This window comes from Typopeltis vanoorti, chromosome 1 (genome assembly GCF_054136105.1).
Source record: "Typopeltis vanoorti isolate ZY-2024b chromosome 1, IOZ_Tvanoo_1.0, whole genome shotgun sequence".
NCBI classification, from domain to species: domain Eukaryota; kingdom Metazoa; phylum Arthropoda; class Arachnida; order Uropygi; family Thelyphonidae; genus Typopeltis; species Typopeltis vanoorti.
In genome coordinates, this window is record NC_143549.1 from 189,460,553 (window position 1) to 189,473,756 (window position 13,204).

Genomic DNA, 13,204 nt, shown 5'->3' on the forward strand with positions numbered 1-13,204 from the left:
AGACAACAGAATCAGCAAAGCTGGTATGGTAGGAAATCAATTGAATAAATTCATATGGAATAAGAGAGAAATTAGTCGGAACACTAAATTAGCTGTATACAAGACAGTGTTCAAACTAGTTTTAACTTATGGATCTGAGAGCTGGGTCAGAAGTAAAACATTTGACCAAAGACTTGAGACCGCAGATATGAGAGTTCTGAGAAAGATTAGAGGCGTGAACAGATCGCATCAATGGCAATATCGTATTAAAAACGAGGATATTAGGAAAGAACTTGACATTGTCAGCATCCAGGAATGCATTAGCAGAGCTAATCTCAGGTGGTATGGTCACTTAAACAGAATGGGCGAGGAAAGATTAGCAAAGCAAGTGTTCTCTGCCAGGTTGGCAGAAAAACGACCCAGAGGAAGACCAAGATATAGGTGGATTGATACGGTACAAACTGCCTTAGACAATAGAGATATAAGATCTGATAATGTTGGAGTCTTGACAAGTAACAGACTGATTTGGAGGAAAATTGTAGATAGGAAGTTAGTAATGGTGTAAATTTTTCATGTAGTACTATCATATCCAGTACACCCCTTGGGGGTACATGTCAGGAATTTGATGATGATGATAGTATCAATATTAGTCAGGATTTTTCTGATGTCCTTTTGGAGAAAGATTGCTAGAAAGAGGTGGCATGCAATGGGTAGGTTTTTGCAGTAGTACAGGAGGTGATTTGCCTCAGTGTCATCTTAAACAAGAGTTGGAGGAAAATACTACTGAAAAGAAGCCTGCCTTTTTCTTTCAATCTCCTCATTGAGCATGCACACTTGTATATGCTCAACAAGGAGATTGATGGATGACTGACAACTGAGAGAGTGTTCGGCACTGAGGTAATGGAGGAAAACAAGAAGAGAGAATGAAAGTTTGAAAACATGGGCCAGAGAATTTTGTTTTAGGAAGTTTTTTTTGAAAACTGGTAAATAAAAGGAGATATTTAGTAGACATTCTATTTCAACATTTGAAGAAACACAAATTAGAAAGTTTCATCTTCTGTCTCAAGGGCGGCAGTGTTATTAATTATTTTCTCGGAATTGGGAATTGGTGAAATACGAAACTGTAAAGTGGCTTTAATGAATAGGCTCCACTTTGATACAGTGTCTATAAAGTAGTAAAATAACTTTTTTTCCTCTGGTCAAGAATTTATAATTTGTACTTCTTGTAATGAAACTGCCTGAGGTAGGAATATTTATACTCAAGTGAAACAGTGAGAATGATTGGAACAATATATTATACTAAATAAGGAAATGCAGCATAGTCCTATGGGAGTTAAGAAGTTTTATATTTTGAGAAAAGGCCTGATAATAATAATTATTATTATTATTATTATTTGACACCTCCAGGGAGTCCATAGACTCAATGAGGGAGGGCATGTGCTCTACAGCTCTCTCCACCACTCAATCCACCAACTACAACTAACTGCAACTACACTAATGACATCTACCGCTGATCACCACCACTCGTTTTTCCACAGACAATCACAAACATCCATGACCATGGCGGGATTCGAACCTGCAGCCTTTTGGCTGGAGAGTGGATACGCTAACCACTCAGCCAACCAGGTTGGCAATAAAGAACTGACTCTAATGAACATTTATTGTTTGTAGTAATTTGTTGTGAAAAACAAAATGATCAGTTAGACTGATTACGTTAAGCTCATATAAAACAAACTAATAATAGAATGAGTCAGTGAGAGAATGACTTTATCCTTTAAAGATACAGAGATCTCAAAAGTATAGTTTTTATTTAGAAGGCCTTGTATCCAAATAATTTCATAGTTTTTATAGATATTAATTGAATTATATTAATCATGTATATAGTTTTCAGTTTCATTAAATGTATATTTTTTTATTTAGTCTCAAGTCAATCATTTCCTGGATTCTAAAAGGAATAGAGTTAAAAGTCATTGCACCAGTTGGATTGAATTCTTATATATTTACCTAACTCTTCTTCTTCTACGCGTTATTCCCGCTTCCTATGCAGGGTCCGCATGTTATTTAGATGTGACTTCTTGTTAGTACTACTCCCAACCGACCCGTCGTCTGGTCTGCCGCTGGGGGGGATATATTTTTGACTGTAGAGGCGTATGTTCACGGGGCCGGTTTGTCTGCTTGCGGGATGAAAAACGCCAGATAAACTGGTGGAAAAAACCCTACTGACCGCGCCCAAGACCGGCTAACTTGGCTATGCCTGAGGAAGATCCTCAAATTCCTCACGTCTACAACAGGAATCGAGCCTGGGACACTCCTTCCCCAGGCATATGGTTGCGAAGCGCAAAGCCACTAGGCTAACCGCGCGGTCCTTATATATTTACCTAACACTTAGTCATAAACAGTCTCTTTAGAGACTTGAGAGGTTTACATAAATGATGTATCTGGTAAGAATTTTAATATAACTGGAGCAGCTGATATGACAATAAACAGTATCAATATTAAACAGGATTTTTCTGATGTCACTTAGAGAAAGATTGTTATAAAGAGGAGGCATGCAATGGATAATTTGCAGGAGTACAGGAGGTGATTTGTCTCAGTCATCTTCAAAGGAAAATACTACTGACAAGGTTCTGCTTTTTCCATGGGTGAGGTTATCATGGTACCATCACGATGTGTGAGAGAGAGGTAGAAACATGGAAGAGAAGAAGTAATACCCAACACCCTTAACGAAGGGCAAGAATGATTGAATGGAAGTTGAGCAGAGGCAAGCTTATTGCATTTCAATCTTGTGATGTGTATTTTGGAATTATTGTTAACTTTTTTACACTTCTTTTGGGCTGTAGTGTAAGCTGAATGAGAAGCTGGAGTTCTTGATTTAAGTCACTGAACATGTGCTGCAATTTTATCATGCAATGCAGAGGTGTAAATTTTACAGAACCAGGATTGGATAAGGGTCAGGGATTTACAGTGGAGTGGGAAATGAAGGCCTTCATTCCAGTGAGGATTAAGTTACTGATTCTCTGCAGACATCTGGATCAAGAAAGTGAAAACAGTAATCTAACCATGGAAAAGAGGCATAAAAATATCAGAGGTCATTCCAGTTGGTACCATTGTGGTGCCATAAGGCATGAAGCTGAGCTGGTTTGGGAGGAGAAGAAGCTATAGAAAAAGAGACTTAGACATGATTGTGGTCAGAGTTACCAAGAGTAAGTAGACATCCACAGTGTATTGAAGGAGAGCTGGTTAAGAACAGGTCCAGAATGTTGGAAAAATGATGAGGATTGTCTAGTATTCTGGTTGGTTGACTGGCTAATTTGTAATTGATCATGGCCAATAGCAAATGATTCAGCTTCCTTTCTTCCAGCTTGATCTCTGAAGTTAAGGAGAGCCAGTTTGTGTTATGAACGTTTAATGTGTATAACAAAACTGGCATCTCCTAGGGAGACAATCTCCCAATTTAGGTGATTATATTGTACAAAATCAATTTTTAGCAATAAGTAGTCAAAAAGAGCAGCATAATTGTCAGAATTAGAGGGGGGGGTGATGAGCAGTAAAGGGCAGAAAATGAAAACTATAAAGGTAAGGTAAGGATATTTTGAGCAAGAGAAGATCAAAAACAAAGGATTCCAGGTTGGATATGACAAAAGCATGTGTTCCTCCCTTTTTTCAGATTGCATCATTCAAAATATAGCTGGAATAGTTGAGGTAGGCTGTAGTAGTGGAGAATGCCAAATAGGGTTCATTTAAGACTGGAATTAAGAAAGGTTTATTTAAGAAAGGTTCTGAAGGCTGTAAATGGTTGTCGTGTATATCACTGATTTTTTATTGATACCTTGGATGTTGGTGAAATGAATATGGAAGTTTTTTACTAGCAGAAAGTTTGGTGCTATTTTAGGTTTTTTGACATATTTTTATTATTTTTTTACAATTTTTTTTGTATTTTTCATATTGTTTTTATTTTTTATGTTTTTTTTTTTTACACCTGCAGTTAAAACACCAATAGCTTCATGACTATATTTCATGGAAGAGCTGATTCAGGAAACTTAAAGAGCACGGGTATGTGCAGCTGAGGTAAGGGACGTGCATACATCACTTCCACAAAGTAAGTGCCCAGACTCTGGCCTTAGATAGTGCCTTTCCTTCTCTGCACACTGCTAACTCAAGACTCCCACCTGGTATGACTTGACAGAGTAAGCGACAGCAGGATTATTTGCTAGCTGATTGGGAAGCCTCCAACAGATGTGTTATCATCGAGTTCAGTATGATGCATCATCTGGCAGCAAGCCAGCCTGCTGAATGCTGCTTTACTGTTGTACCTACAAATGGAACAGACGCTGGTTCCTTAGTCTGATAATAGCAGTGTGCTGAGCATGCCCAGCATAACTGCACTGTATGTGGGAAGAAAAAAAAAAAAAAGGGGGGGGGGGAATTAATATCGCTTTAAACTGTTTGGAGAAGGACAATAATTTTGTATGCTAAATTTGAACAAGATCCATCCAACAGTCTCAGAATAATTTTATCAGCCCAGAATGAACTGGCCGGATAAAATGTGCCTTATATACATTTTCAAAACAGACCTTTACAAACGCATCTATAATTAGATAGATATTAAGACAATTTGATTCATTTTAGAAACGATGGACTTTACAACCATGTTATAAATAACTATTTTAATTTCACAATGTATTACGTTCTGGTTATTTTGTAAGGCAAAATGCTTTCTGTCTACAAAGAGAAGGCACAGCATTGGGCTCGCCATTATCTTCCCCCCCCCTCATTCCTATCTTTTATATGGAACAATCTGAGCAACATGCTCAAGATTCCTCTCTCCTTTAAAACCCATACTCTGGCTTAGGTACGTTGATGATATTTTCAAGATCTGGCCCCATGGCCACTAGATACTTTGCTTAGCCACCTAAACAAACAACACAGACGCATACAGTTCACAATTGAGATTGAAAAGAACATACTTCCGTTTCTAGATACACTTGTCACACGTGTATCTAGAAACGGAATGTTAATTGTCATTAACACTCTAAAAAACAGGGCATTGAAGATTTGCTCCAATGAACAAGTGCTTAAAGACGAATTTAAAGTTATGTTAAAAACCTTTCTAGAACTTAAAGTTATCAGCAATACTTTCCTAAAAAATGGTTACAGCCAAAACACTATTAACAAAATTCTCTACAAGACCTCAATAAAAAACAAAGATAAACCAGACTACAATAAAACTATAACCATTCCTTACATTAACACCAGGGACACCAGATAAAATAAACAGAATACTACAGAAACACAACCTCAAAGCCACCTTTAAACTTCCTGCAAAATTAAAAAGCTTACTCAACTCATCCAAAGACCCACTCCCTCTGCTGGCCCACCCTGGAGTATACCGTATTTATTGCACCTGTAATCTACCATATATAGGGGAAACAGGATGCAGAATTCCTATCAGATAAAAGGAACATAAACGACACATTAAATATAATAACTATGGTGAAGCTGGCCTTTCTGATCACGCCTTGAACATTTTACATAGAATTGACTGGAAAAGCACCAGTTGTTTACATCAGTGCTTCCCAAACTTATGGATGTAAAGGTCCCCCCTTTGGAAAAATTAAAATATTTCATTGCCCTCCCCCATCGGAAAAAAAAAAGTAATACAGACATATATTTTTATAATATTTATTGTATTTATATTCAATACAATTTATATTCACGATTTTGCGTTTGTAAGCTTTTTTGTGCTTCTTATCAATACTTTTGAAATGAAACTTATATGAATAAGCATATATTTACTAATATTCATTAAGCACTGAAATATGCAGGAAGCAAAATTTGTGAACCAACACCAATGTGTGATTTTTTTCCATTAAAATAAAAAAAATAATAATAATAAATAATAGAAATTAAATACGTTTCTTTTAAGATTAAAAAAATAACTACTTAGCCTTAAAACATTTTAAATTTGTTTTCATTATTTCACGGCCCCCATCAACAAAACTTGCGGCCCCCAGGGGGCCACGCCACACAGTTTGGGAAACACTGGTTTACATCACACCAAAACATGGTATGAACGTAAATTTAAGGAAGCCTGGAGATTCTTATCAACCATCCTAATCTGAACAATAATGATGGTCTAAAAATCCCAAGCATATGGAAGACACATATTCTACCCACGGAATCTTTCTTTCTAAGAGTTAACTATAAACAGGACTGTAGATAATCCAGAATCTTAAATCTAATATAACAATTGTCATGCAAATTAGGACATCATTGTTACTGTAAGAAAACTATCTATATGAAAGAATGTTTCTCTTATGTTATCTTAAATAGAATTTAGCTTTGATGTAGTTTCTAAATAATTAATTAATTTTTTAATTTTATCTGTTTTTTTTATATTATATATATATATATGTTACTGTGAAAGACCGATATCTGGCAAATGGCGACATTCTCCGGTGAATGTCAGCATTCACATAGTCGCTTGGTGTATGTACGAAATATTTGCTAAATATCATTATTTCTCACTTACAGTGGCAAATGTCGACATTCAGCATGCACTGATGGTGAATTTTGAATAAAAATATTTTTATTATGTTAAGACAAAAATGCAACTTTTTAATATATGATATATGTCAAAATAGGAGAAATAATATTATGATATATGTCAAAATAGGAGAAAACTCAATCTAACAGATAAGCTTAGGTGTTGATGGTTATTCATGACTTATTTTTCACGGTATTAACAACACCACAAACACCTTTATCAACAAAGATGCCCTATCAACACTTATATTTCAATGATTTTCAACTCAGCATCATCAGAGCACAACACACTTGTAAACGCGACAGTGAGTGAAACAATATAATTGCAAAAGACCAATTATATTGTTTCACTCACTCACTGTCGCGTTTACAAGTGTGTTGTGCTCTGATGATGCTGAGTTGAAAATCAGTGAGATATAAGCGTTGATAGGGCATCTTTGTTGATAAAGGTGTTTGTGCTGTTGTTAATACCATGAAAAATAAGTCATGAAAATAGGAGAAAGAGAACACATCAGGGACTTGTATTCATACGGTATCACCAATTTGAGCAGGAGGAAATTTTCTTTTTGAGGTTCGTAACATTTTCATTGCTTGCAGTAGAAGATTCTCTTTCGCAGCCACTCTTTTTATAGAAATAAACTCGTGTTGTTCAGTCAGGGCTTGATATGAAGACATGGTAGGTTAGAATAGGTTAGGTTCTCGGCTTGTCGTTTCGACCCCCACCAGAGCTTATCTGTGCTTGTCGACATATACCGGCGATGGTTCGAATGTATAATAATATAACCAAATACGTCGGTCTTTCACCGACATATTTGGTATGTGTTGACATTAACTGGAGAATGTCGACATTCTCTAATTTCGGTCTTTCACAGTAACATATACATTTAAAAAAAATTTTTTTTATATTATATTTTCATTAGAGGTCATGCCATTAGAATAACCTGTGATCAAATCATTGTTTCTCTAGCTTACTGTATGTAATGTAACTCAACTTGTCCTTGTATATTTTTATATACTCCAGATGATGACCTTAATATGAAGGTCGAAACGTTTGGAAATTAAAATAGTTATTTATAACACGGTTGTAAAGTCCATAATTTCTAAAATGAATACTGATCACTATGGAATACTAAAAGAAAGGATTAAGACAATTTGGACAAAGCTGCACCAGCTGAAAAGGTTTGAGAACTTCCAATAACTGGTAAAACTTTTACATGTGATTAAATTGTGGTTCTTATTGAAATTTAATTCAGTAATTTACATCTCACCTCATAGTGTGACTAGAATGATCTGGCCTGGATGATATATCAACCTTTATATCTGCTGGACAGGAAGCATTGACTGTAAAATAAATACAGCAGATGAAAATTATTCCAAAAACCATATTGTAGAGAAGTATAACAAAAATCTGCATTAAAAGACTACTTGCTTCATTCATAATTAATAATATTATGATTTCAGCCTTTTTTTTTTCAACCTGAGTGTTTCATTTTTGGTCTTTTTGATAAATACTGACAGGGACGGTTTTTAAATTTTTATTATAATTGTGTGGGGGGGGTGAGCAGATGCGTGCATGTGTGCATGCACTCCCCCACACATCATATGCACATCTGATGTATTCAAAAACTGTGGCAATAATTCTGCAAGTATTGAAAAATCCACTGCTAACTTCATGCAACTTTCATTTTTAGAGATCCATTCTATTTACAGGTGCAAATAGTCAATTTTAACAGATAAACTTATATACTATGAGACACCTGCCCAATTTCATTGTATGAATTATTATTATTATTTATTATTAACATCTGACTTCCATGGAGTCAGAGACTCATCGTGGGAGGTACACACTATTGCACACAATGCTCATCCAGCCGTGCTTTAAACTAATTCATTGTGTCTACATTCACAACACACTCATGCAATGCATTCCACTCACCAACCACTCTCCATGCAAAGAACCTTCTCCCCCACTTCTCTGCTTACTCCCTCCTTATAGAGTTTCCAGCGATTGCTCGTTTATCCCCCCTTTCCATTCTATGAAAAAATCTCTTCCATATCAACCTGACAACTTCTGACTAGCTTATATGTCTCAATCATATCTCTTCCCCGACACACACTTCTCTTATTCACAAGGCTTTGCAACTTACATTTTCTCAATCTGTCCTCATAGTCCACATTCCAAAGACCACTGACCATCTTTGTGAATCTTCTCTGGACCCTTTCCAACATATCCTCGTCATCATGAAAACCCAGCAACCAAATCTGTGCACAATAACATATATGAGGCCTGATCAAGGCTTTATATAATGGCATCATAACCTCTCTATTTCTGCATGTCAGGGTCCTCGGTATCATTGCCATTATCTGATGTGACATCTTCACAACTTGTGCAATATGGCCCCTGAATTTCAAGTCCTTGTCCACCATCACTAACAGATCTCTCATCTCTTCTACTTCCTTTAAAGTTTCCCCACCAAGTGTTAACTTTGCATCCCGTCGTTGCTTACCAAATCTCAAAACCTTACACTTTATAACATTGAACTGAAGTTCCACTTATCTGCTCTTTCATGCAATCTATTCAAATCCTTATGTAAGGCCATAACATCTGCTTGACTCTGCATTGCTCTCCCCAGTTTTGCATCATCTGCAAACCACTAGTTAAACCCATCCCAATATCATTAAAATACAAATTGAACAACAATGATCCCAAAACTGACACTTGTGGTGCACTATGAGTGGCCTTTCTCTTTCAGGATATTGCACCCCATATACAACTTTCTGACACCTATCTGACAGCCAGTCATTGATTCAACTCAGAAATCTATTACCCAATCCCATCTGTTTCAATTTATTTAAGAGCTTTCTGTGTGGCAGTCTATCAAAAGCTTTTGCAAAATCCAAGTATACTACTGTATATGCACCTCCCCTGTCCAAGGTATTTGACACATGTTATAGTACATAAGTTAGTGAAACATGATCTCCCTTTAACAAACCCATGCTGATAATGACAGACAATACTGCTGTTATCAACCCATTTCTGTATCCTACTTCTCACCAATCTCTCTCTCTCTCTCCAGCACCTTCACCACAACTCCAGATATACAGATTAGCCTCTAATTTGAAGCTACAGCCTTATCGCCACCTTTATGCAGTGAAACAATTTTATCCTCCTTCCACTTCCTTGGAACCTGTGCTGTTGCAAGACTCTTATTAAACAGGCATGCCAATACTACTGCCATTTCCCTGGAACATTCCCTTAAGATGTGTGGTAATATGTCATAAAATCCTACCATCTTATTGGCATTGAGTTTGTTTATTTCCTCAAATACCTCCTGCTCACTAACAATTAAGCCATTCCATCCTGATCAAGAAGAAAGACCCACATTAAATTGATCATTGAATACTTCAACAATGTCTTCTGCAGCCGTTACCATTCTTACCACTTTCATCCATTAACATCATCTTACCATGATCATTTTTCCTTCTCATCATCATCATCAACAACCATCGGTTCAATGCCTGTAGGTGTTTCATGGCATCTTGATATGATTCTTCCATTGCAATCTATTTTGTGCATGATGACTCAGTTTGTGTATAGAGTTTCCGCACCATTTGACAATGTCATCGCCCCATTCTCTGTTTGGTCTTCCTTTTTTGTTCTTTCCTTCAATTATCAGAAACAGCAGTAATTTTACTTTCCTCTCATCATTCTACATATATGGCCAAAGAGACATAGTTTCCTTTTGATTATTTTCTGGATCAGGTTTTCTTCTGTAGATTTCCTCATTGTCCACTTTCTGGATCCAGCTTATTCTCAAGATCTTTCCATAGCATTTCCTCTCAAATGCTAATATCCTCCTTTCATATTCTCTCAGAAGTACCTAGGCTTCACATCCGTAGAGCATGCTGCCGTAGATACAGATTTCTACAATGCACAGTTTAGTTTGCATCGTTATAGCTCGGCTCTTCCATGTTTTGTCCATGGCTTTTAAAATAGTTGTTGCTCTGGCTATTCTAATTTTTATCTCTTTTTTTGGGGGTCCAACTCATGCGTCATGTGGCATCCAAGATATGTGAAGTGTTCCACATTTTCCAATTGAAATCTGTCTATGGTAACTCTGTTCAGTAACTCCTGTTGTCCAAATATCATTGTTTTAGTTTTTTCAAAGTTTACATTTAGTTCATATCTTTTTCCTTCCGTGTAGAGTGTTTGCAATGTCTGTTACAGCCTTGCTGCGTCTTCTTCAATCAGGATGATGTCATCTGCAAAGCAGAGGTAGTTTATTCTCATGCCATTTATTGAAATGCCTCCACCTTCTTCTTTAATCTTATCTAGTGTTCTTCCCAGATGTGTGATGAAGATGATTGGTGATATTGGGTCCCCTTGTCTTGTGCCTTGACTAGTGGCAAACCAATCTCCAGCCGCACCTGCTATCCTGATTTTTGCTTGTGCTTGGCTGTTTATATCTTTCAGCAGGTGGATCAATTTATTGTCCACACCATAGGATTCCAAACAGCCCATGTTATATTTTGGTCTATATCATCAAATGATTTTTGGAAGTCCACGAAACAGCAGTATATCTTTTTATTCTTTCTTCGAGCTTTCTCTGCTATTAGTCTTAGTGTGCGTATTTGTTGCACTGTACTTCGATCTTTTCGAAATCCGGCTTGCTCATCAGGAAGATGTGCCTTCATATGACCCTTCAGGCGTTCTGTTAGTATTTTCATCAGCACTTTGCCAAGATGACTCATTAATGCAATAGTTCTGTAATTGGTGCATTCTAAAGCACTGCCTTTCTTAAGAAGAACAACTAAGACCGATTTTTTTCCACTCTTCAGGGGCATACCCTGATCTCCATATTTCATTACATAGCTTATGCATTTTTTTACAACTGATTCTCCCCCATATTTTAGCATCTCACCTATTATGTTGTCATCTCACAGAACTCTTGTTGTTCTTGAGATGTTTTATAGCCTTATTCACCTCCTCTTCCAAGATGTAATTTTCAAAGATCTCTGCTGGTGGAGAGATTGCTTTTAGTTCTTTGATTACTTCTGTCGCAATATTATTTAGTTGATTTTTATATAGTTCTTCCTTCTACTTGTTACACATGTAAAAAACTTTCCAGGGTTTTTCTTCACCTGATTTGCCAATATCTGCTCATACAGCACTTTTGTTTTCCTTACTAACTGAGTCACTCTACTGGCTTGTTCTTAACACTCTTCATGTAACTGATTATTACCATTATTAATCTTGTATTTCCTCCATATTTCCTCCAGGTTCGTATTTTGTCATTTCTAGTAATACACATGCGGAAATAGATTCATCAGTCATTCTATTTCTTAAACTGTCTTCTATAAAATTCATTTAAAAAAATAATGACTCACAAGCATATGTAGAGGAGAAAATTGATAATATAACCATCGCTAGTTTTTTTAAACAACAAAAGGCTTCAGGAAGGGCATTCCAAGTTCTCAATATTTCCTCTTCTGCATTCTTTTTAATTGCCCCCAATAATCGATCATTTTCCATTATTTCCAAGTCATTTCTCAAATCGAGAAACTTTTGTTTCCATATAGAATTAAATTGAAAATCGATTAGTTGCATTTCTATATCTTCAAAATTCAGCCACTCAAAAATCTCCAAATTGAGTTTATCTGTTGATGTTGTGTCTGGATGCAAAATAAATTTTGATGTCTCTGCAAATTGCCTGAACTGCATAAATCTTGAAGAAAATTCGTTGATTATCGACTGAATAACTTCAGTTGGCAACAATGAAAAACTCTTTTGTCAATTTAACTTGATCTGTTTTTTCATGGGATTCTAGATCTCCAAAGACATTTTTTGTATTTGGAAAATATCGGAAGGTATTGGAAATGACGTCACGATTAAATCATCAGCTCAAATGCAAGGCAATAAAAACCAATCATGGGTTGAAACTTTGTGTGAGTTGAGCCGGCCGGTAATGAGAAGTTCTGTCTCTGTCGGAACGATAAACAACACCCCGTTGTGAATGTCTTAAAACTAAGAAATACATAGTGAATGTTGTTATGACAGTTGCAGATGTTATGGAATTTGGTTCAAGAGAATTAGCATTTCAACTCAAAAATTGACGGTTCCATTTGTCTTTGGGTTGCATGATCTTTTGTTAATATCGCACCAATCAAATTCATGTCTTCATAGCTGCTTTCTCCTGTAAAACAAAATTTAACTTGTACGTATTGTAACAATTAAAAAAAAAGGCTGAATAATTTATAAGCGTATAAAAGGATATCACGTGTAAATCGTTGATGTGCCAGCAAAATTCTCAGGCGTGCCATAGGTTCGCCATCACTGGTCTAGTGTCATTCTAGTGTCTATAGCATCCCTTGCTCCTGCAAACTTGCATAGTTTGGGCAAACAGGAAGAACCACAAATATTCATCTGGAGGAAAACACACAAACTATGTTCATTACCAGCACTACAGCCATTTTGACACTATAGCATGGATATAAATCATCAGATCAAATGGAACAAACCTCTCTTTTATATAAGAGTAGATATAAATCAGAGAGATTATTTCTAGAATCTACCACAGTATTACAACATTCACCAAAACTGAATAAATCCAGCTACCACACCTTACCTAAAATATAGAAACTGTTATTTTGGGATCTTCAACAAGGTTCACTGCACCAT

The 13,204-nt window shown here is 36.3% G+C and overlaps 1 protein-coding gene across 4 annotated transcripts in view; it reads right to left on the minus strand.

Moving 5' to 3' along the window:
- drosha (ribonuclease 3 drosha) overlaps positions 1 to 13,204 on the minus strand; it is a 454,213-nt gene that overhangs the window by 405,537 nt on the left and 35,472 nt on the right. For all 4 annotated transcript variants that reach the window (XM_090395920.1, XM_090395901.1, XM_090395928.1 and 1 more), the window contains one exon: positions 7,794 to 7,866. In XM_090395920.1, the coding sequence (XP_090252046.1) occupies positions 7,794 to 7,866 (73 nt within the window). The remainder of the gene's footprint in view (positions 1 to 7,793; positions 7,867 to 13,204) is intronic.